General features: G+C 46.9%; 1 protein-coding gene across 1 annotated transcript; it reads right to left on the reverse strand.

The window, feature by feature from the left end:
- Positions 1–98: 98 nt before the first annotated feature.
- Positions 99–23,289, reverse strand: BCL2L14 (BCL2 like 14). The gene is made up of 6 exons (XM_037033928.1): positions 23,109–23,289; positions 16,965–17,410; positions 12,142–12,321; positions 10,070–10,140; positions 6,859–7,125; positions 99–3,264 (listed from the first exon to the last, which is right to left on the reverse strand). Exons 2-6 carry the CDS (start codon positions 17,401–17,403, stop codon positions 3,226–3,228), a joined length of 996 nt encoding a protein of 331 aa, XP_036889823.1. The 5' UTR covers positions 17,404–17,410; positions 23,109–23,289; the 3' UTR covers positions 99–3,225.
- Positions 23,290–25,188: the final 1,899 nt, after the last annotated feature.

The following is a 25,188-nucleotide window of genomic DNA, read 5'->3' on the forward strand; positions in this document are numbered from 1 at the left end:
TGTCTTGTATTGTTACAAGAAAAGTTTGCTATCAATTTTTTTGTTTGTTTCTGAGTATGTAACATACCTTTTTCTCTGGTTACTCTCAAGATTTTTTGAAATCACTGGTTTTAAGCAATTTATGATATTCTTTACTATAGTTTTCTACATTTTTTGTAGGTGACATTCATTGAGTTTCTGGGTTCTGTGGGCTTATAGTTTTTATCAGACTTGGAAATATTTCACCACAGTTACACATCGATTGGCCAGTAGAAGTTATCCCAAAGTTCACTATTGCTTTGCTTTTTTCTCCCCAGTCTTATTTCTCTGTTTTATTTTGAATCAATTGCTATGCTTTCGAATGTACTTATCTACTCTCCTACTTACTGTAGTCTGCTGTTAATTCAGTTCAGTCTGTTTTCATCTCAGAGTTACAGATTCCTTTAGACGTTTTAAATCAGATTTATAATTTCTATGTGGACTTCAAGGGTCAGTCTTTCCTTTGGCTTACTGAGTGAATGGAATACAATTATAATAGTTTTAATGTCCTTGTCTAGTAATTCTATCAGCTGTATCATTTCTAGGGTGGCTTTCCTCGATTTTTCTCCTGTTTTTTCTATTGGTTTCATTTTCCTGCTTCTTTTTATGCCTTGTCATTTTTCAGTTGGATGCCAGATATTGTCAATGTTACCTTGTTGAGTATTGGATATTTTTGTGATCTTGTGAAGATTCATGAGCTTTGCTCTGGAATGCAACTCCGTTATTGATCCTTTGGTTCTTGCTCTTCATCTTTATTGGGCAGAACCAGAAGTATGTTTAGTCTCAGGCTAATTTTTTCCCATTTGGGAGGCAAAATTCTTCTGAGTCTTTTAACCTATTACAGTGCCAATTTTGAGTTTTTTCCATTCTGGATAGTGGAAATAGGCACAACTCCCAACCCTGTGTGTGTGTTTCAGAACGTGTTCCCTTAATATTTTCAGGTGTTCTTTTTTAAAGCCTTGGATAACATCTTCATGTGCACGTATTGTTCAGTGTTCATCTGAAAACTTGAGGGGACCAATCTGTAGATCTCGGAAGCTTTGTGTGCCATTCTCTTCCCTCCATTGATTTCCCTGCAAACTTTAGCTGCCTTGGCTTTCCTGGACTCCCAGGGTCTGTCTTCTCTATTCAGAGAGACTGCTGAGCCCTGCATGGGTTCCCCTCCTTCCAACACAGCCTGAACACTCTTTGCCTGCAGTATTCTAGGGCAAGCACAGGGCTCACTCTGTTTCTCATCTCTCGGGACCAGTTCTTCATTACCTGATGCATAACATCCTGAAAACTGTTCTTTCAAATATTTTGCCTATTTTTTTCAGTTATTTTAAACAGGAGCTTAAGTTCAGTTACTGTTACGTTATCTTAGATGGAAGCTGCAGATGATAGCGAAACACTTAACAAGCTTGTTAGAACCACACACCCCTTGGGCCATACTCCAGTCTCACTGATTCATAGGTTACAGCAGAATGGTTAAGGTATGATTCTGCAATTGTGCCCTGAAAATATGCCAGGCATTGGGTGTACCAAGTAAAATTAGGCATCATACTTGTTTACGAAAGAGTTTGTAATCCGGTGTGAAAGACTTGTTCTTATGGTACAGATGTATTAAGTATAATGTCCACATACATGGTGCTATGTACCATCCTGATGAAGAAAAGCATCCAAGTGTAGCCCCATGGCTGAGAGAGGGTTTTGCCAAATGATGGCTGAGACAGGGTTATGAATGGTTCCTTGTGGAAACGAAGGAGTGATTTTGGAAAGATGGGCTAGAGTTAGTTGACTTAGAGGAAACGGGGAAGAGGACCAGCAAGGCAAGGACACTGCAAATGGAGAATATGTTGTTGTGAAGCCTCTGGATTACAAGATTACACGTACACAACATACTTGGGGACCTGCGAACAGTTTGACGTGGTTGGATCGCAGTGGGAGAAGAGATGGCCTCCGGCGTCTCCATCTGCAAAAGGAGACTCCGTTAACCCTGACATCTCTGACTCTCAACGTGGGGAGGAGAGTGAGAGAGACAGTAACTCAGTCCATTGAGATGGGTTGGGTAGTGAAGCATGTGATGATAGGTCCCCTTTTCTCTTGAAGTTGAAAGTATATCTGAAATAACCCATTCATTTGTGTGTCCATCAAAGGTTTTTTTGAACACCTATTCTATGTCAGACTGCATGTTGGGTGCTGGAGACCCAGAATTTGTAAGACCCTCTAATTGAAAGCATTTTTAAACATTGCTGTATGTCTTAAATACTTACTGTGGAACCTGTTCTACTTACTAAAATACCTCATTCCAAACAGTATAGATTTCAGAAAAACAATCACCGACTGCTTCGAGAGGAGAGCAACTCTTCAGCTCCGCTCAGGACAGCACATGCCGCTGGGCGTAAGAGCACGCTTGCTTGGCACCGAGACCCAGCTCTGTTCTGAGCGCTTTCTATAAATTAACTCTTTGGATCCCGACAGGAACTGCAGTATAATTGCTGACTTTAACCACAAGATACTCTGAGGACACCTTTTCATACCAGCGACTAATCATTACCCTCCCACAAAAAATAACAAAGAAGTCCCCAAAGACCTTGAGAGGCAGAGACGAGGTCACTGAAAGTTGAGGGCAGTAGGAGTCCCTGTTTCTGCCAAATGAAAGGTTCTCAAACTGCCAGAGAATCCTTCTAGAGAAGTGAGTCAAGAGGGCAGATGTGGCCATCATCTCCCATCTCTCTGAACTGTGTCTCCTAACACACAGCAGCGTCTTCCTAAAGGGAGGCTCCAGAGAGCGTCAGTAGGCCATCCCATGTGTAGTTTAAAAAATAAATAGTACTAGAAACCAGAGAGTAGGCACATGCGCAATTTATCATTTTGCCCTCATGAGGTCGGCAAGTATCTGTACCACTTTTCCTGAGGTGGCCGACAGAGGCAGGATGGTGGTTTCTGCTCTGAATGTTTGAGAGGAACAGTCTTTCTAGATCTCCTCACACGCTCAGTGGAGGGCCTGAAAAACACGGATGGGAAGGCCGTACGACTGCAGTCGACGAGCGAAACACGACCAAGGCCTCTCCTGACGCCTCTGGATTCAGGGGAATGATGGTTCTGACACTGCAGTGCTCCATCTGCCTCGCACGAGTTTGTTTCTCCTGGAGTCTCTGCTGAGAGCGATGTACCCAGGACCACAGTTGGCTGATGAGTATTCCAGATTACACATCTTCTGCTGTTTCAGTCGACTTCTTCATGTGATACCCCAAGTACTTTTTCCTAGAGGGGAAAAAGAGAAATTAGATTCTTAAAATTCCAAGTTGGATTCACTGTTGAAGTGAAAACATATGCCTGTTAACTCTGCTCGCTTATCCCAGGCACGACCAGGGGCCCAGAGACTATATTAGGGGTGGGAGGAGGGTTTGGAAAGGTGACCGGCATCCTTGGTATGCCTGCAAGGAAAACGCCAGCTCAGGACTTGGGTTACACGTCCAGGGCTAACAGGCTAAATGGGAAAAGGCTTTGATGCTGTATTTAAAATGCAAAAGAATTTTGAATAAGGAAAGGTTGGTGGCTTTCCTCTCCTTTATCAGCCTCTCCTTTCAAGGTGCTGTAAAATGGGAGCGGTTACAGGAGGTCAGGGCGACTGTGTGAACGGTGAGGAAAAAGGGCCAAAGAGTATATCAAAACCCCATGGTAGCTTGTTTAGCATGCCTTATAAACAGTTGCTATTCATTTGATTGGTTGATTCATTATTCTACAAGTATTGGCTGAGCCTCTGTGATATATATAGAACTAGTGGGAGCTATTAGAGATAAAAAGAGGCATAAAAGCGTGCAATTCTGCCCTTACAGATTTGCAGCTTGGTTGGGAAGATTAGATGTGCTCATATGGAACACTGAGAAACTTAGGGATGAACCCTGAGCTCCCGAAAGCCTAGGAATCATTTTCTTCCTTCCACACCACTATAAGGGCATCCCAGAGAGGCACTGGAATGCCTGGGGCCAATAGAAGTCCCTGGAGGCTTGACCCCCGGTGAGTGCCACCATTTTTTCCCTGTTCGGGGAAACCGGGCTCAGGTCTCAGTCCACACGTCCTTTGTCCTGCTGTAGCTCCTGTCAACTCATAGATATAGTTTAAAATCAACATTCTTATTTTTTACAACTCTTTTTCTGTCACTTTGGAAAATGAGTCCTTTCTTATTTTCTTCCTAATTTCCAGCTTCACGCTCCAAATAAAACTAAATTACGGCCAAGCCTTGAAATCAGGATTTTTGATGGCCCAGAAAGTAAGCTAATAAATTCAGAATAGAAACTGCAAGTGGTAAAGAACTAATGCCATCAAATGCTAAAGCCTTTGAAAATTATTATTTCTACTGAAGAGTCCACCTATTTCTTCTCTAATGAGAAAGTAGCATACAAATTTTAAAAAAAGAAGTAAATAAAAACATTTGTATTTTCCCCCTTTTTGTTGGCTGACCAGAATTAGAACCACTATTTTCAATAAATCTGTTTTCAGATTTATTGAAATATGCCATAAAATTTAGTATTTAAAGTATATAATTCATTGGCTCCTGGAATGTTTACGGAGTTGTGCTTCTGTCTGATTTTAGAACAGTCTCATCACAAAAAGAAACTCTGATTCATTAGCAGTCACTCCACAGTCCCTTTCCCCAAAGCCCCAGGAAACCGCTAATCTGTCTCTGAATCCGCCTGTTCTGCACATTTCATATAAATGGAAACGTTTCATATAAATGGAAACATATAAGTGTTTCATATAAACACTTAGGATAATGTTTTCGAGGTTCATCCGTCTGTCAATACTTCATTCCTTTTTGTGGCTGAATAATATTCCATCGTATGAATATGCCACATTTCGTCTCTCTAGTCATTATTCACTAGTGATGAACATTTGTGTTCTTTCCACTTTGGGGCTTATGAATAATGAATGCTGCTATGAGCATTCATGTACAAGTCTGTATGGGAACACTTGTTCCCAATTTTCTTGGGTACACACCAAAGACTGGCATTGGTAATTCTACGTTGCGCATTATGGGGAACTGCCAAACTGTTTTCCGAAGGGGCTGCACCATTGTGGCATCCGACCAGCAGCGTATGAGGGTTCAAATTTCTCCTGTCCTCACCAACACTCATCTTACTTTAACTGTGCTAGTGGGTGTGAAATGGTATCTCGTCGTGGTTTGATGTGCATTTCCCTGATGTCAAAATGAAGACGCCAAGCAAGCGTCTTTTCATGTGCTCATGGGCCATTTGCATGTCTTCTTTGGAGAACCGTCCATTCAAATCCATTGCCCATTTAAAAAATTGGGTTATTTGTCCCTTTGTTTTTGAGTTTCAAGAATTCATTACATATTCTAAATACAAGTATACGACTTCCAAATATTTTCCCCATTATATGGGTTGTGTTTTTACATTTTTTTGTGATGTCCCTTGAAATAGAAAAGTTTTTAATTTTCAGTAGTAGTCCAGTTTATTTTTTCTTTTCTTGCTTGTGCTTTTGGTGTGGAACCCCCATTGTTTACAGGACACGTTTGGCATTTCAGTTACACTAATTGACTAAGCAGACGTTTGAGAACTGGGAACCCCATTGATACTTATAATCTCTATGGAAAAATATCTTTACAGGACCAACAACGATGGTGACTTCCTGTATGTAATTACAGTATGAACAGGAAGTGCCGTAGCAGGGTCAGAGGCTGGTGACGATCTTGAGCTGGGGCGCTTGGGAAAGGCTCTGGGACAGAGGAGGGACTTGAAGGGGTCCTTGCAGGAAGAACAGCTAAAGCTGAAATCGTGTCCAGGAATCTATTCTCTTAGCATGAGTTGAGGCTGCCTACATTTAAAATACTTAACAGCCTTAGTTGTTCAGCCACTCGAGGGGTGTCACACCTGGCATAAGAGCGGGAAATAGGAAATATCAGAAGACAGGACAGCTTAACAGGCCTCCACTGAAGACCCTGGTGGGCACTTCGGGCCCTGAGGCAAGATCAGCTGTACTTTCTCCCTGGTTGCTGAGAGACTCAGGCTGGTTTGGACGCCGCATGGTCATGCTGGCCATGTTTCAAAGAGACTTAATCCTGCTATTGGCCCAGGAACATTCTGGTAGGAAGAGGACTAATGATGTGGGGCATAGGCCTATCCTCTGAGATTTAAAGCTCTGGGGCAAAGCGTTTTGACAAGGCTGACCCTAGGAGGCCATTTGAACATGACGGTTCGAAGACAATCTCAAGGAATTGGGGATAAAAGAGGAGGGAAGGGCTGAGGCTGAAGCATGGGGGTGAAGATATCTCTTTGGTTTGATATCAGGTAATTTACAACAGATGAAAATTTAACTGTTTGCTTTTTAGTTTGTATCAAAATATCCCCGTCAAAATTCTGGGTCAAAGCCCCAATGACAAAAATGTCATCGTCACCCTGAATCCCTGCATGAGGATTATCCCCACATCCTTTCTGCATCTGAGAGTGCGAGGAGGGTCTGCCTCCCCCGACTCACTGCCCTTTGCTGCCTGCAGAATTTGTGAACACAGAGATTGTATCTACCTAAATGTTTCATCTCTCATCATCTGCTCATTTCCTGCTCTCTCTGACCATTCCCTGTCCCCTGACACACGTAGCCCATGCGCCCTTTGGGAGCTCAGTAAATATTTATTGATGATGAAGATAATCACTAAAAATATGTTCCCATCAGTGGGATATATCTCTTGCCACTCAAACATCCAAAACCCATGAGAACTGCTTCATGGATGTGTTCCCTTCACTAAAAATAAAACGAAACAAAAATAAAACCCTCAAACGTTCCATCCGATCTACTCTGAGATTGGGGAAGATTTGTTTTTTGATAACATGCACTTACCCATCCGCCATGCTGCTGGATCCAAGGTGAAAAGTGCTCTTTCAGGTACTTGGTTCCAAAGCCCAGCACCTTGTTCATGGGGTGGTTGTCAATGGCGGTGAGCTTGGCCGTGACGTCTATTGCCAGAGCAGCCTTGAAGCCCTGAGCGTTGACCTCTGATTCTCCTCTGGTATCTATACCCCTGAGGAACTGGTCTGTGATGGTCTTGAAAATGGGGTAGGACAGGCCACCCGGGAAGCTGTTCATCAAGGTCTTGTCCTTCTTCAGCTGCATACAAGAGGATAAGCATTCAGTAGTGCGGCTTGGCCCAGTGGGGCAGACCACCCAGCTCGACAGCGGGCCACTAAACACCCAGTGGGAAATTCTGCATTCCGGTCCCAACCATGGCACAATGTGCGGGAGAACCAGACCAGGCACAGGCCTGCCTGTGACTTCACTTCACTGGGGCCAATCAGCGATTGACCTGAACAGCCCACTCACTCCACATTCTCGGAAGGTTTCCTGAGCACCTGCAGTGCAGGTCCTGTGGATGATTAAGACCCAGGCCCTCACTCAGGGGCTCACGGTCTAGTGACAATGACAACACAGTGCCAAGTGCTTTGCTGCAGGCCGTGTCAGGGGCTGACTCCAGAGCTTGGAAGTCACTGTGGTGGCGCAAACCCCTGCTCCGCCTCTTCCTTGCTATGCAATCTTGAGAGAAAACGACCTAACCTCTCGCCTTCAGTTGTGTCCTCTCTAATCCGGGATGATGACAGTAACTGTACTGTGGGGTGATGGAGCAAAACACTAGGCACAGTGCCTCACCTGAAGGCGTGCTTGTGGAATGTTAGTAATTTTTCAGGGTGCTATGAGAACACAGGGCGTCAGGGAGGACTCCCTGAAGTGCATGAGTTCACTAAAAACAAAAAAAAAACAAAAAAAGACCCTAATCCACCAATTCCTTTCCATGGCTCTACTCATTCTATTTTACCCCCCACCCCCCGCCAGTATCTCTCTGCTCTACCTTCTTTGGACTTCCATACCTTTAACAAAAAAGCGAGTATCGTTTCAGTTTCTTTTGAAAAACTCAGGGCCTGAGTCATAAGGCAGACATCACCCTGACTTACAGCCATCCTTGCAATGACTATTGATATGACGGTTGTCACGTGAAAACAGAAATGCCTTAGCAGGGACTAAATGTTTATTTGAACATCCTCCAGTTCTGTGCTTGAGGAATGATAAGATGAGCAGGTTTTCAACAAATATTGTTTATAACAGGGATATTCTGGGAGTGAGTCAGAGGCTGCAGAAGGAGTTTGGTGGAGCAGTGCCCTTTGTCTGAGCCCAGGCCGCCCCCAGCCTGCAGGAGTCACTGGGGCCTATCTGAGTTATAAGGCTGAGGCCGGAACGACCAGAGTCCTCCACATTCAGAATGGACTCCTCGTAATCAGTGACCCAGCTGAAGCAGCTGAACTCAAAGCCTCAGTGGGCAGCTGGAAGCCTGGACTCTGCCAAATGGTAAAGGAATGCAACACCAGAAAGGAACATCCCCCACAGAGCATCAGCGCACCCCCCCCCCCCCGCCACCACCCCTTTCTGTACCTCCACCTGTACCTCCTCCCCGCTGGCTGGCTCTGCAGCGTCACTGGGAGGAGGTACAGGTGGGGGAGGAGGCTGCGGGTGCAGACCCTGCAGCCGGGGCCGGGCCCTTCTCCCTTGTCACTGTCCCACTCTGGGGGCAACTCAAGTCAGACTTTTTATGTGCTCCTGCCCGAGGTCTCTACTAGGGAACCACATAAAAGGAAGAACTGCCATGTGCTGTAAATAAATAATGCAAAATACCACCCAAATCATCAAGAGAGTATAATAGACAAAGTGAGGTTTTTCCCCAAGTAGTCATTTGCGGGGTGAGAGAGGAGGCACCTCTTCATAACCAGAGGGGTGGCCTTCCTCCTGCCTCTCGTCCGGGCCTCCCTCACCTACGGCAAGTCAGTGCTAAGGGAGAGCTCCAGAAGCTTCAACCCTTAAAGACCCCTAGAGGACATCTCCTGGATCTGTCCCAGTTCAGGTCCCCAACTGTTGCTTTGGTTATTGGCAACTGCTTGAACTTCTTCTAGGGACAGGACGGTCAGCCTTGGCTCTGGAGGGCAGCCACCACGCCTGGAGAGGTCATTTTTAAAATGGGGAGGAATCAATTGCCCCACGACTCCTATTCACTGATGTTAGCTCTGGAGGGGCACCAGGGTGTCCCTGGATCATGTACCATGTTCTCGTCTGCTTCCTCGGCACCCCTGTCCACCTTAACTTGTGGCCCTGAAGTTCACACTCTGCCCCTTCTCTTTAGTCTCAGATTCCCGGTTTTCTCACTGTGTCTCATTCTGTGCCATGTCTCGTGCCCACTAGCACCCTGGCCACCAGCCTGTGACAAAGGCATGGAGACAGCAGCCACAGAGCACGCAGCGACTAGGGTGGTCGGTGCTGTCCCCACTTCTGCAGCCCCCTGGGCCTGACTTCTGCCCCCCTGGATCCTGGCCAAACCAGGAAATGGGTCCCCAGGCCAGCCCCTGATGGACAGACCCTAGAGACCCCTTGGCAGCCTGTGGGTGACAGACACGGAGGGGAGGGGTGTTCAGAAGCCCTTCTGAGTAGAGCGAGGAGCCGGCTCAGCAACCCTGTAGCTGCAGGCGCCTCTCACATGTTTCTAATTGGAGTGACGGGTCTCAACTTCTAAATGGCAGGAAACCCAATGTTCCAAGTAACACTAACTGGCCTCGCCAGCCAGATTGCTGAGAGAGACTCGAGCGGAGAGCCGTCCAGCCACAGGGGGAGATTTCAGACAGGCCTGCAGCCTTGGAGCAGCTGCGGGATGCAGCTCTCCAGGCTGTGGGGCCGGCGCGAGCGTCTGAACTTCCCCGAGGATCAGTTACATGGGGAACTAGACTCAGAATTCTATTCGGCAAATTGTAATTTATTGGTGTCTTTTCTTACAATAACAAAGTCACTTTTTTCGTTTCCAGAAATTCCAAGGAGGCTCCAGAAGGTTTACTTATGTTTTCCAAAGTGATTCATTTTTGAGATGCAGCCAGCATGAAGGATTTTGACTCCAAGGGAAATAAAATTTAGGACTAAGTGGAAATCAGAACTTGGAAAAGGAGCACAGGCCGCGGCGCAGCTCTGTGCCCACGCGGCAGTGCACAGGCACAGGAAGCATCAGGTTCTAGGGGCACCATACCTCCATCTCCATCTGATCCCCCGAGTATCTCAGCAGCTCCACGATTTTGGCTATTATTTGGTCTTCTGCATCTGTTGGGAAAAGCCCAGTTATTTCTTTCCTTCAAGAAAAAAAATAATCTTACATTTTCCCAGTGACAATGCTTAGCTTGGTCAGGGATTGAGGGAAGACAAGGGCTTGGTAATTTTTAGCAAGTTAAATCTCATCTCCTCTTTGCCAATTTTAGGCACAAGCCATCCCAGAGGCCCTCTCCTTTCCGTTCTTCTTCTGGCTCCCCTCACCCCTGATTCTCAGGTGAAATTCATCACCCTGTTTACTGTCACGATGTGGCTGATGAAGACGTCAGTTCTGCCACAGAGGATCCTGTCTCTGAAGATGTTTAGGAGAAATTTCTCTCTCTGCTCTTCGGGCTTCTCCCGAGCAGACGGACGTGTACATCCTGTATTTGATCACAGTCCCCCTTGGCGCTAGCTGCTGGCAGAGGAGATACAAGTTCGTGGTGCCTATCTAAGACGGGTGCAGCCTCCTGGGCCTGCATTTTGAGACTCAAACTCATTTCTAACCTCACCTCATGTTCCTGCGGCTGTTTCCTTTTCACGCCGCTTTTCAAATTGGATTTACTTTACTATACCAAAGTGTATACTTTGAATGCTGTGTCTTTACAATAAGGTGGGGTAAAAATAAATAGAATGAATACGTTCTCCCACCCCAAAGGCTAAAATGCCAGGTGGACAGAGAGGTGGTGACGGCTGGTGTCTGGTGTGTTTGTCAGAATGGAGGAGGTGCGGTGATAGGTTTTTCTTGTCTCAAATGTGCTAACGATGATACGTGAGGAAAACGGTCGTTGCTGCAGTGCAGAATCCACAGAGAAAAGCCCGTGACTGAGAGAACGGAATTTTTTACTTATGGCACAATCTGTGAAGTCCTAGAGACCTCGGCTTTGTTCCAGATAAAAGGGAAAGAGAGGCCAAGAAATTAATCTGGGATGTCACATCCCAAGGAGGTCAAGCGAAGGGCAAGGTAAGTGGGAAGTCTGAGATTCAAGTCACCTGGGAGGAGAAAGAATGTGTGTCTCCAGCCCCTGAGTGAACTTTCTATCTCATGCTGCTGCTTCTCTCAGGGAAAGTTGTAACATTGGCCCAAATTTCCCGTGTGCACAGAGGATACGGGCCTTAACTTGAGCTTGGTTTAGGGGTATTGCTTTCCATTGCCCAGACACACAGAAGATAGTGATAAAGTGGATATGCTCTGTTCTTAGCAAACTAAGAGGTGTCTTCTCCTCCAGCTCCTCACTCTAAGCCCGGCTGATGGACTGCAGTCCCAACGCTCCGGCCCAGGGTGGACAAACTCACCACTCTGCCGCCGGGGCTGGGAGACACCTGTGCCTTGCGCTTTGCTGTGCTGCAGACCCAGCCCCCAGCTCTGTCCCTCATCCTCCACTGGAGTGTGGGGACTGGCAGCCAGGGGAGAGGGCTGTCATCAGCGAGGGATTAGAGGGCTGAATTTCCCGCCTGGTCCTTCTCCCCTCAACTCCACAATTTCTGCAAGTCTGATGGCATCGACAGTCCCAGCTAGTGCTACAGTTTTGGTGACAACTGACGCAGCCTAATCACGACTTCCCAGCTCTGCTTTGTGTTCTGCCCCAGACGTAGTGTCGGCCACCCCCCTGCTTTTTCACAGGAGTCCCAGGCAGTGTTATAAATCTCTGGGCTGCTGCTGCCTCTGGACCTTCTGCACTCCCATGAGCGAACTGGTCCCTGGCCATTGCTAACACGATTAAATCTAATACTGCATTTCCCCCTGTGGACAAAGTTGATTGCATGCTCCGTACTTCCTCCTCTCCCTCGCTAGACTTTTTTTTGGACTTAGCAGTGAGCTTGGCATGTTGCTTCCATCTCCTGGCTCACTCCTCTTGGCTTGGGCTGGCCTCTCAGGCTGAAGGTCGGTGCCTCCAGCATGTTGCTGGCGTGCCCTTGGTCCAGCCGCAGAGCACTGAGCTGAACCTGTAGGTGAATGCCTGTACACCTCTCTGTGCTGGGAAAACACGGCCCAACACTCTGAGGGAAGGTTACCTTTTGTAGCACTGTCAGGCCCAAGCTGAACGGTTAGGCCCTGCCGGCGGAGGAGGGCCGGTGGTCCCCAACTCCTCTCGGACTTGAAGCTTCCTCCCTGGGCGTGCTCTTCTGGAGGTGGCCAGGAATAAACAATTTCAGCAACTCGGTTGGCAATGGAAGCGACTTTGGGGTCCACAGCTGAAATAAGACAAAATGGTGCTGAAAGGTGCGCCTTCCCAGAAGAACTTGGCCGAGCTCATTGGTATGCACGGTTGCCCTAAATGAAAGACCAGCCTAGAGCGAGAGGAAACCGCCTGGGAGCGCGTGTGCCCGGCAGGCCATTCCGCAGAAAGTGCTGGCAGTTGCCTGGCAGAGACCGAGATGGGGGAGGAGTACACAGGGGAAGGATCACCACCTTGAAATAATTGTCCTGCACCCTCTTTTTGAAGTCTTTGCAAAACTGGGGCTCCCTTTCCCCTTTGCAAGGGAAGAAATACAAACAGGTGTGCTTGGTTCTTTGCTTGAGGAAATGCTCATTAAGCTTTTCATTCTTTTTTTTGGACTTTCTTAATATTTTGGAGAGCTGGTCTTTATGTACATAGGAGGGCATTCAGTAGTTTGACAAGCCCATGGGGGTTGGTCACTGAGGAAAAATAAATATGCCTGCTCTCTGGCCATATTCATTACTCAAGTCCATTATCAAATAAACACTGAACTCTCCTCTCTCTTCCAGGTCTACTGGGAAATATCTAATTAATGCTGATAGGAAGCAAGGACACATACAGTACAGCCCATGACCTTCAAGTATTTATAATCCAGGAAAAGAACATGTCATGTATTTGCACATATAATTAGAGAATAAAGCATTTGAGACCTGAAGGTTTCAATGACATTGGCCTCCTGAATGTCATAGTCCATGAAAGACAAGTCAGCTTTGTCCCTGGCTGCAGGGGGGGCAGGGCGGGGAGGGGTGGTATTGCTGAGTTGTTTAGGAGTAAAATATTCACTGTTAAGTCACTACTAAATTCTTAACAATTAGAAGCTTGTACAAGCTTTGTCTGTGATGCTAGATGAAGCAATCCCATCATGGGATGTTTGAGAAACAATATTGTTTCATTCACAAGCTTGAAGTAACAGAGTGGGATTTTGGCCGGAAGGTTGGTGTGCCTGGGAAATCCCTGGGCTTTACAGATCAGGATGGGGCAAGGCAACACCTGGGTCTCAGGAGGAATGTGTCACATAAAGAGCAGGTTTAGACATCCCATGGGGCTGCCTAGGTGATACCTAACCCTCTCTCCCTGGATTCCTCCAGAGCATGAGGGCATTGGGGCTCTCCCTTCGCCCCGCGGGCGCACGTACTGAACGGCCACAAAGACAAATGCTCTGTCTAAAATGCCCTCTTTTTAAAAAAGGCACAATGGCTCCTTTAAAAGGTTGTTTGTCATGCTCCATTCACAGGGTTCAAACCCAGATGAGTGAATTAGAGAGAGAAGAATGGACAGGTCAAGGACAGGAGGATCAATGCTTTCCTTCCCATGTTAACAACCAAACTAAATATACTTTCTGCTTTTCAAGCACCTTATTGCAGCCCAACGAGCCTCCTCTAGAACCCTGGTCACCCACAGCCATTGGCAAGGAAATGGCAAAAAGCTGGATCCCAAAGACAAGGGGAACCGCCCTTTGCAGAGTCTGCAGGACACAGGAGAGAAAAGCTCACGCCTGCTACCTCTGTAAACGTGTGCAGCCTCTCTGGGATGGTCCGTGCGTGGTTCTCCCACCAGAAGCCACACTGTGCCCATCTCGCACCCAAAGAAGGCAGATGAAGATCCCAAAGGCTGTCCCCGCACCTTCCCCCCTCATCCCTCCTCCATGTGGCAGGGCAATCACAAGACCCCTGGGAGGCACAGAAGGACCCAGGCTGACTTACCTGTGTACAGTATATCGATTTCTGTGAGTTGGGGGCATGGAGTGAGGGGTGAAGATGAAATGTGTGGGAGAAAAACCATAAGCAAATACATTTGGACTCAGACGAACTAACTCTAGTTAAGATTCCCATTTTGAATACCTTAATTTTAAACACTCAGGAAAGAAAAGATTCTGTTCTTGTCTGAGTAGGCTTCACCTGACAGGCAAGCGGAATTTGGAGCAGGTGGGGAGAGAACAGGGAGGCTGCCCATTCTTTGGAGCCTATTTTGGGGGGTCATCATGGGGCTAAAATGAGCAAGGTTGGGAAGGTACCACTGAGCCTTTGGCCTGAGGCATTTGTTTTAAGGAGGAGGGGCAGAGAGTTTGGGAGAGATTTCCATATGGTTGAGAATGCTATTTTCTACTCAGTGTCCATTTTCTTTTTTTTTCTGTAACAGCTTCTTGGAATGTCAGAGGCAGCAATGGATGCAGCTGGAAAACTACATTTCCCAGACTTCCTTGCAGTTAAGAATGGCCAGTGAGATGTAAGAAGTTGGGTGCAGTTCCAAGACAGCTTTCCAAAAGGGAGCTGAATTGTTTAGAAAGAAGACACATGTTTGTCCTTCTTTTGCTTTCTCTTTCTTTCTGCCGGAAAGGTAGACACAGTGGCTGGGCTCCCAGCAGACACCTTGGAATGGAAGGTCACTTTGAGGTTGGTAGCCAATAGCGGAGGGATGGCAGAATAAGAATCCCTAATGACTGTCTGGAACTACCATATCAGACCTGGGTTGCCGAAGTTGGGTCTTCTGCTGTGGGAGAAAAAATAACCGCTAGGTTCTCCCAGCCTGCTGAGGCCTGCTGAGGCCTGCTGGGAACAGGACTTCCGTCATGACAGACAGACTTGTCTGAAGGCTGTGGTCCAAGGCCAGTGTTTGCTGGCTGTGGGCAGGGTCTCCAGAACCAGAGGAAGCACACGGCCCTTCTTAAAATTGAAGGTGTTTGTGCTCCAGATGAAAATGGACGCCATCTAGGCAAGAGACGTGCTGACGTGCACAAAGAAAACAGCAGCACAGTGACTCCCGGCGGCAAAAGGAAAAAAACCGGACCCATCAGGGCAAAGGCGATTCCTGCGCCTGGAAACAGCGGCGGGCGCGATTCACGCTGAATTTCCAAACAACCTTCCCGCTGCGGCTATCGGACCGCAGGATCTCGGCAGTGCTGCACCTGCCCAGGATTTAAACTTATCTAAAAGTCCATAAACAAATGAATTTGTAAAAACAAAACAACACTATGCGTATGTTGCTGAGACTAATCTTAGCCGCAACACTTCGCATGTCATGAATCACAGCTGTGGAGAAACAAAAGATCCAGGCATGAAAGACCCGGGGTTGGTAGTCTCTGAAATGGGTTTTGACGTACATTTTTCTACATCATAAGGCCTCTCAGTACCAGGCTTTGGCCTGGGGACATGGCCGCACAGTTCTCAATTAAGCCCAGTGTCTGAGTCCTGGCAATGGCAGCCCAGCTACATTGCGATCTTTAGTTAAAAGAACCCAGGTGACGCCAGCTGCTGAGCTGTGAGTTGTATGTGGCAAATGAGAAACGGAACTGGAGGCTCTCTTGGATCACTCCCAACATAAAACCAAAGAACGATCCACACAATTAGCTACACAATAGAGCAAGGGGAAAGAAAAGGTGAGGAGAGAGGGTAACTGTATAAAAATGTGTATAGCTAAGCCTACGTAGGAGGTAACTATGTCTACTTTTTAGAGATATCTATGTATGTATATAAAGATCTTGGAATTTTAGGGAATAAAAGAAGGTCAAATGACAGTTCTGTAGTTTGGAAAGGCAGAATACCACTTATATCAAGAAAGCCAGAAGATTAAAGTTTGTAAAATCTGTCTCCTGGCAAAGTCCAGGCCAGGAGAAAAGCCTGTGTAGATGCCTTCAGACTGTGGTTTGCTCTGGAGCTCAGGGCCACGCCCAGGGGAAGGAGCTTGCTGAAACGGGGGGGTGGGGGGTGGGGGGTGGGGGTGGTGGTGTTGATGCCCGGGGAATCTGACCCTCACTCCTGTCCCCAAACTCTATGTCTGGTGGAGAATGCAAGCTTCCTTGACCACAGTGACTGATCTCGAGCTGTCCTTTTGTGAGCTGATTGTCCAAGTAAGCCAGGGAGGGCAGGAGATTTAAACATTGAGACATTACCGCCACCTGTTGACTAATTATAGGAAAGTTACACGGTCCAATCAGCCCGGCAGGAGGGGTGTTTTCTTTTAAATGCCAGGCCTCCCTCGCTAGACGTGGTTGAAGCAGCAGCTTATGCCAGCGTTTGTGGTTGAAGGGTAGCTCTCTGTGATGAAGTCTTTTGTGAAAATATTTTATTCAGTAGTGTATTTTGTCCTGCTGAGGGAGATTTTGTCTAAATGCTTCTCAATTGTTTGTTTGTTTTTTTAAGGTGGTTTCCACTTTGAAAAGTATTTTTGTGTATAGCTACCTGATCTTTTCGTCTCTCCCACGGGGTAGGGAGGATGAGATGCCCGAACGTACAGATGGAAGCACGGGGGCCCAGAGAGGCAGGCTGGCCTCCCTCGGGAAGAGGGGCAGCCCGAGCCGCTGTCCAGAGCACTTCACTTCATGCTGGTCTCTGGCACAGAGGCTGAAGAATCTGGACAGCAGCTCGGGCTCATTCATAGACCATGGAGCCAGAAAACCAGTCCCATCACCTTTCACTTCCACCCTCGTCCTTTCTGCTCAGTCTTGAGAAAAGTTGATCCATTATTATTGACTGTTAATAGCTTGGGAAACTGAGGCACAGTGGATGCCCTACCTAAGGCCACGTTACCAGCTGGGAGGAGATGAACCACTATGCACACGCAGAAGGGAAAGATTTTGTTACAGGAGAGAAAAGAATCTCCCCCCCCCTCCAAGCCTACCTTCCACCTCTATGTACTCTTCCACCTTAGAAGATGACCTAGCCCCTCGCCGAGTGGGGCGAGGCCCCTGAAATTCCGCCTGCCTTCGATTCTTGGCTTGGGTCTCTGTGGTCGAGCTCTGCGAACCTGCCTCTGTCTCCGCGCCTTCGAAGAGTGTTCTCCAAGAGGACTTTTTCTTGGCAAGGTTTATGGGCTTCTCGCTAGATTGGGAACTTCTGCAAGGCCACGACACTTGGGTCCAGGACTCATTTGCTGACCAACTCCCCAGCACTTTCTGGGACAAACTTCTTGTTCTCAGCAGCTTTGGCGAGGAGACAGCGGCCATGGTCTTGAAGACGTGCTGTTTGGCATAGTGCTCCAGGATCTGGAATTCTATGCTCTTTGTGTCGTCCTCCTCCAGGGGGATCTCCTCCAGGTCGCACGCACTGGGGGTGCCCATGGTGGGCCTGCAATGACAAAGGGCACACGTGTCCTCGGCCTGTGGGCCACCTGCTCTTTGTAGGTCAGGGGCGATGGGGGAGACTCAGTGGGCATGTATGGAGCACCTATTCTATTGGTTCTGGGAGGCGAGGGCAGTTGGAAAAGTCAGGCTCCTTTTTGCAAGTTCAGTCTTATAGAGACGAGGAGAGACAAATGTGTGCAGTTAACTCCGAAGAGCGAGCTAGGACAGGAGCAGGGATGCAGGGAGCCGGCAGGGGCGGGGTGGGGGTAGATGGGCAAGAGTGGACAGCTGCAGACAGAGGGCACGTGAAGGCCCCTTGAACAATAGGGTTTAAACGGGTGGGTGGATGTTGGGGCTGAGAACAGGACAGGCAGAGGAGAGACTACGCGTGGATCTGGGGTGTGTTTGAAGAGGGAAGAGGGAACCTTTGAAGAGGGAACATTTCGGCGGAAGCATGCCCTCCGTGGTTAGCTGGGGCTTGGGAATGTGGCGGGGCAATAAATCAAGTGGTCATTTGGGGCCAGGGTATGGGAATCTTTGAATGTTAGTCTGAAAGGAGCCCAGGACTGTGGAGGGCGGTTAAAGGTCTTCTTGGGAGGGGGTCGGTGGGCAAGGGGAAGGCCAGCTCAGGAGAGAGAAATGTCTGGGGTGTGAGGGCCCTCCCACCTTCTCTTCCTTCTTTATTCACCCTCTACTTTTAGTTTGTATAGATCTGCTTCTATTTCTTGCCATGTTTAGTATTTCGTGTAAGATTTCATCTGAAAAATCATGGTTTTTTGAGTGATAGGATCACAGACAAGATTTAGGAAGATGGACACGAGAAAAAAAATGACAGGGATAGTGAAAGCGTTTCATCTCTATTTTCGTATGAATAACCAGAGAGATATAACGAACTGATTCTGTTCAATTTGAGCTTTCATGGAATAATTCCCTTTCTGTTAATAGTCTACTTCACTTCTTTCTGTTGTATGTTAAGGGCTACATTTTTCTTTTTGTTCCATGTGTAGGAAAGCCCGGATCTACCAACTCGCACTCAATTAAAGTTTCATAGTGGATGTACTGAAAAAATAGCTTAAGTTCCTCCAACTAACAGTCCTGAGTTCAAATCCTGGTCATGGCATTGACCAGTTGTATGACCTGGGCAGGGTGCTTCACTTCTCTGAACTCCAGTTTCCCACGGGTTAGTTGAAAATTACAAGGGTGTGGTGAGGGTACAAGCCAATGCCTGAGATGTCCCAGTACAGAAACTGGCTCAGAAATGGTGGCTATTATTTTTTTCTAGTACACCTGTCATCCCATGCTCTCTGACTCTGTCCTTGAGGTGGTTCTTAATCACATTCTCTTCTTCTCTTACTGGTCCTACTTTAAGACTGTCTTTGGGCCTGTAAGCTGGTGTGATAGTGAATCAATAGGAGCCCTCCTTTTCCCCCATTGTACCTTCTCATGCAAAGATGGAGGAAGAGAGAAATGGGCGGGGACTGCAAACAGGGTTTGGGGAAGTGTGACGTGGTGGTTCGGATAAAGTGGACTGGGTGCCGAGGCTGCAGAGTCAGGGCTGGCTCAGCGTCTAACTTGCAAAGTCCTTGGGCAAGTCGCAAAATCCCTTTGGTCCTGGATGTCCAGTCTCTAACTTTTCCCTCTGATTCTGCTATCAGGAGGGAATGGAATAGCTGTCCTGCATGCAGGCCAGCTGGAGCTTCCTGTCTCCCTGTGTCCTCTCCTTCTTTGTCTGAAAGAGCCCCACCTGGGATGATATGTGAGCTGTTCGTCTGAGGAACTGCTCCTTGGCCAGGCCCCGGGAGAGCTGGGACTTGGTTTCTGTTCATAAAACGCAACTCACGTTATCTCACTGGCTGACCGTGTAGGAAGACGGCACAGCAAACTATGAAAGCCCTTGCACACTATGAAGCAGTGACGTGTTGGCTCGCACAGAGCAGTGGTTAACATGCTGGTCTCTCGACCCAGATAACCTTGCTCAGTACCTGGGTCTTCTGCTCACGCACTGCTTGTGTGAACTGGGTGCATGTCTTAATTTATCTGTGCCTCCATTTTTCCACCAGTAGACTGGGGNGCTGACCGTGTAGGAAGACGGCACAGCAAACTATGAAAGCCCTTGCACACTATGAAGCAGTGACATGTGCTGGCTCGCACAGAGCAGTGGTTAACATGCTGGTCTCTCGACCCAGATAACCTTGCTCAGTACCTGGGTCTTCTGCTCACGCACTGCTTGTGTGAACTGGGTGCATGTCTTAATTTATCTGTGCCTCCATTTTTCCACCAGTAGACTGGGGATAAAAAGTCCTCCTTCATCAAATTGGGATGTGGAGAAAAAGGATTAGTACGTACAAAGCACTTCAAATTGTGCATGGTAGATGAGAAATGCCCAACCAAAATTAGCATCACTATTCATTAAAATGATATTATTTGAATAGGTTGCCTTTTGGTAAGTAAATTTTAATATGTTTATAAAAGCAAGCTCATTAAATGCAGCAATTAAGAAAACTAACTAATGGCATGCAAATATTAGGTTTAACACCAAATCAACACTCTTCTTATAGTTTCCTATGCTTCTACATGTGTATGGTGTGTTTATGAGTATGTGTATGTGTGTATATAAATACGTCTATTGCAAAATGTAAAGACTGGGCATGGCTGGCTTTCTTAGCACCTTGCGCAATGCCTGACACATGGTAAGTTCTCCATAAATATTTGATAAATGATTATAAGGCTGTTGGATAAAATATGGGACATCCAGTCAAATTTCAGGCAACACATAATTTTTAGGAGAACTATGTCCCCAATATTGCACAAGACACGCTTGATCAGATGCTTATGATGGGGTTACATCCAGATAAATCCATGGCAACTTGAAAATATCGCTAGTCAAAAATGCAGTTAATGCATCTGACCTACCGAACATCATAGCTTAGCCTACGTTGTGCATGCGAGGAACACTGACATTGGCCTGCAGATGGGCAAAATCATCTACCGTGATGCCTGTTTTATACCGAAGTGTCCACTAACTCATGTAATTTATTATGTGTGTTACTTTTGCCTCATGGTAAAGTTGAAAAACCGCAAGTAAACAACCATTAATTTGGGGAACCATCTGTATTTAAAATAAGTATTTGTTATTTATCTGAAATACAAAGCTAACTGGGCATCTCGTAATTTTATGCAAATCTGGCCACCCTATGAGCAAAAGATGTTGCTCAGAACTATTGAGACCTCAGGTAAGTGTGAGCAAAGACAGTGGGCCAAGGGTGGAGACTGAGCAACCTGGGAAAAGCATGAGAATGAGCCTGAGGAGATGAAGCGAGGGTGAGCTATGTTGTCAGAACTCCGGACAGTGACTTGGTTGGGAAGCGGCTGAGCCGAGGCAAGAGCCCAGAACTGGACTGTGTCAGGAGAGGGTCTATGAGGTTTTTAATTTGAAGCTTCTTTTTGAATTGTGCAGCTCAGGACATGGTAGGCAAGAAGTACCTTTGGATGCTACAGGAACTATGTACTGCATAGAAGTCAAGCCAGAAGCCCACACTTCTGAAGGCACCTATATGTAAGTTAAAAACAAAACGAAACAAAGCACCATACCTTTCTAATGCAGTGTGAGGAGTACTGGAAGGCCATGCGTGTGTGTGCGTGTTGCACACGTGTGTGGCATTGTTGGAGAGACGAAGGGTCCAATTTATTTAAGAAATAAGTTTTGCTAAATGCTGAGCCAGAAGCAACATCAGAAAAAGAGGGAAAGCCCCTGGGGTCAAGGACCACACAGTCCTTCCATTTGTGAAAGAAATTTGTGTGTTATAGACTAGAGAGGAAGGAAGGAAGCAACTGGCCCAAGCGACAGGCCAAGTTAAGGATGAGAAGTAGAGAACAGAGCAGTGCTCAGGCAGCAACCCCCCACGAATGGGGGGGCACACCTCCTGAGGGGTGGAGCGGGGTGAGCGCTGTGGCCAGGCCCTGAGAAGCACTGGGCTAGAAGAAGATGTGTGGAGACATAAAAGTGTTGGTTAAGACACTTTAAATGCATTTCACAAGTGCAAACTGTTAAGGAAGAGCTATGTTAAACGAACAGCTAAGTCTTATTTTAAAGCAGCAGTGACTTAGGTTATCACATGTTGGATCCTTTCTGCTCTCAGCTCCTCCAATTGAAAGTGAAAGCTTCCCAACTTCTGGGTTTTGGAAACCCACACTGTGAGTGTCAACCCAGTGTTAGAGGAAACAAAGCCCCGGGTGGGGCCCCCTGCACTCAGAGAGGGGAGGGAAGAGCGAGCTCCCCAGAAGACCTGTGAAACTTGTTCTAATTCCATGAATGACTCACCACCCTATATTTACATACTCTCTCCTTATCTGTATAGCAAACTACACAAACCTACTCCCCAGAACAAGGTTACATAGTTTCTTTTATTGGCCTCTTTTCCCACCCCAAAGTCCTCGCTGTCTCCCCCTGCAGAGAAGGTGCCCCTGGGTGGACATTGCGTGTGCAGCTGGGGAGCCCAAAGCTGCAGGGGGACGCCTGAACCTCTCCTACTGCCCCACACACTGGGAATTTTTCTAGCTCTGGATTTGTTTGTTGAGGTTAGATTTCACTCCCCTGTGGGAGGTAATGGATGTGTGGATGGAGGAAGCAGGCTCCCAGGATGAGTGAAGCTATGAGTTAAACTGAACAGAACTTGGCATCAGCCTGTCCCAGGAGTGAGGGGTGTGGAGGCCCCCAGGGCAACAGGTTCAGCAAAAGAGCTGACTTTCATTGCTCTGGACACAGATGAGGCCCAAGTGTTAATCACCGATATAGACGGTCACTCATCTGTAAGGAGGGTTCCTAGACCAAGTGATGAACTAAATCTGGTCTGGTTGCCTTGAGCTTCCCCTTGAGCACCCTATGCCCTCGATGCCCTTCAGAAACTGTCTGCCTTTCTCCTTCTGTCTCCAAACTTCCAGCCTTTGAAAGTCTTCCTTTCTCCTCCCCTGGGTGTCAAGTGTGAGTATGACATGTTCTTTAATCCTAAGGGTGAAATGAGGCACGTGGTAAAATGCCTTAACTTTGTACAATGGAAGCTAAACTGACAGAGCCATAGGTCATATTAATCAAACAAAAGGACTCAAGCTCCGATGGTAGGAGAGAGGGGCCAGGGTGCCAGAGCGGAGGGAGCTGTCTAGAGGGGAGGGAGAGGGATTGCTCACGTTATCTTGGCCTGGTATTCAAGGAAGTCCCTGGGGAGTCTGCCAGGTCTAGACCTTGTGCCCAAGTTCTCACAAGATGCTTAGGACTCAGGGCTCCAGCCCAGGATTCCTGTCCTCAGCCCCATCCCTGCTCTAGGGAGGACGTCGGCATCTCCAGGGCCACTGACCAGCCGTCCTGCCATCACCTGTCTTGTCATACACTCAATGAGAGAACGGCATCGTGTTAAAAGTGATTCAGCCACTTACGCAATCTTAATCGAACTATCCCCAGCCTTCTGTAGCAAAGGAGAAGTGAAAGAGAAAACTAAACATCTTCTTTCTCTTTCCTGGAAATCCCAATAAACTAGCTTCTTAGCTGTCATTTTGCATTCTGAGACTTACATGATAAGAACAGTTTAAAAGAAACTCAGTAAGCGTCTCCCCTAATTACACTGCCTCATTAGTGAAGCCAGGACTGAAGACCCAACTGCGTCCTTCTGGGAAGACTGAGAGTGAAGACTGGTGCCTCCTGCAGTTACCTGGTCTTGAAGCTGTCAGTGGTTTCTCCTGCTTCCGGCAGGTGGCAGGAAGGGTATTCCTATACCTGAATCTCTCCCCAGGAAATTTAAGAGGAAACTTTCACCAAGTCTTCCTGGCTTCTCATCTGGGGAGGTTCATGTGGTCTAAGACTTCATCTGGTGCTGCCTCTTCAGCTTGAGGACCAAGGTCGAAGTGAGGCTCGGGGGGAGGAGCACCACTTCCTCTTTAAGCCCCGCCCCTCCCCCACCTCCCCTCCCCGCCCACGTTTTATCCAAGGAGTGGCTGACCTTCACTCCTGTAATTTGATTCTAAAAGAACTTCTGCATCTTTTCTTTTTTAGTTGGCAAACCTTGTTTTTTTTCATTTTTCTTTTTCTTTTTAATATATTTTTCATTGATTATGCTGTTACACGTGTCCCATTTTCCCCTCCTTTATTCCTCTCTGCCCTGCATTCCCCACCCCCTTAGTTCATGTCCATGGGTCATACATACAAGTTCTTTGGCTTCCATTTCCTATACTATTCTTGACCTCCCCCTGTCTATTTTGTACCTATCATTTATGCTTCTTATTCCCTGTACCTTTCCCCCATTCCCCCCATTTTCTCCATTCCTCCCTTCCCCCTTCCTGCTGATAACCCTCCCTGTGATCTCCATTTCTCTGGTTCTGTTCCTATTCTAGTTGTTTGCTTAATATGCTCTTGTTTTTGGTTGTGTTTTTAGGTTCAGTTGTTGATAGTTGTGAGTTTGTTATAATTTTACTGTTCATATTTTTTATCTTCTTCTTCTTAGATAAGACCCTTTAACATTTCATATACTAAGGGCTTGGTGATGATGAACTCCTTTTACTTGACCTTATCTGACAAGCACTTTATCTGCCCTCCCATTCTAAATGATAGCCTTGCTGGATAGAGTAATCTTGGATGTAGGTCCTTGTCTTTCATGACTTGGAATATTTCTTTCCAGCCCCTTCTTGCCTGCAAGGTTTCTTTTGAGAAATCAGCTGATAGTCTGATGGGAACTCCTTCGTACTGTCATCTTTCTCTTGCTGCTTTTAAGATTCTCTTCTTATCTTTAATCTTGGGTAATGTAACTATGATGTGCTCCGGTGTGTGCTTCCTTGGGTCCAGCTCCTTTGGGACTCTTTGAGCTTTTTGGATATCCTGGAAGTCTATTTCCTTTGCCAGATTGGGGAAGTTCTCCTTCATTATGTTTTCAAATAAGTTTTTAATTTCTTGCTCTTCCTCTTCTCCTTCTGGCACCAGTATGATTTTGATGTTGGGATGTTTAAAGTTGTCCTGGAGGTTCCTAAGCCTCTCTTAGGTTTTTTTTTTTTTTTTAATTCTTATTTCTTCATTCTGTTCTGGTTGAATGTTTATTTCTTCCTTCTGGTCCAAACCATTTATTTGAATCCCAGTTTCCTTCCTGTCACTGTTGGTTCCCTGTACATTTTCCTTTATTTCAGTTTTTTATAGCCTTCAGTTTTTCCTTTATTTTGCAACCCTATTCAACCAATTCTGTGAGCATCCTGATTACCAGTGTTTTGAACTGTGCACCTGGTAGGTTGGCTATCTCTTCATTGCTTAGTTGTATTTTTTCTGGAGCTTTGATCTGTTTTTTCATTTGGGCCATTTTTTTTTTGTCTTGGTGCGCCTATTACTTAGTAAGGGGTGGAGCCTTAGGTGTTCACCAGGGTGGGGCAACCCATGTGGCTGCACTGTGACATTGTATGTCTGGTGGGGTCTGAGAGAGAACAGTGCTGTTTGCTCAGCTCTCTGCCAGCCTTCAGACACTTCCTCCGATACCCATAAGCAAATTGGATCCTTCTGGTTCTGATTCCCAGGTGGGTGGGTTTGTGTACGTTCTAGGAGCCTGTGGGTATCTCCAGTGAACTCTCCTGTGAGGCTGGGAGTTTCTCCCACTGCTGCAACCCCCACAGATTTTTTTCAGTCAGAGGTTTTGAGGTTTTATTTCCCTGTGCTGGAACCCAGAGTTGTGCCATCTGTCTTGCTCCCCAGTTGTTTTTCCTGGTTTATCTGCTCACAAATGTGGGACCACTGGTCTGCCAGAGACCACCCAGCTG

This window comes from Sturnira hondurensis, unplaced genomic scaffold (genome assembly GCF_014824575.4).
Source record: "Sturnira hondurensis isolate 20B ecotype Veracruz unplaced genomic scaffold, ASM1482457v3 Scaffold0021795, whole genome shotgun sequence".
Taxonomy (NCBI): Eukaryota; Metazoa; Chordata; class Mammalia; order Chiroptera; family Phyllostomidae; genus Sturnira; species Sturnira hondurensis.

Excerpts from the sequence above, each read along its gene's own strand:
- BCL2L14 (XM_037033928.1), bottom strand. The coding sequence starts at position 17,403 with ATGGGCACCCCCAGTGCGTGCGACCTGGAGGAGATCCCCCTGGAGGAG. Across the intron at positions 12,322-16,964 it reads AGAGTACATAGAGGTGGAAG|CTGTGGACCCCAAAGTCGCT; the intron begins GTAGGCTTGGAG and ends GTCTTATTTCAG. Across the intron at positions 3,265-6,858 it reads TCCAGCAGCATGGCGGATGG|GAAAAAGTACTTGGGGTATC; the intron begins GTAAGTGCATGT and ends TTTCCCCTCTAG.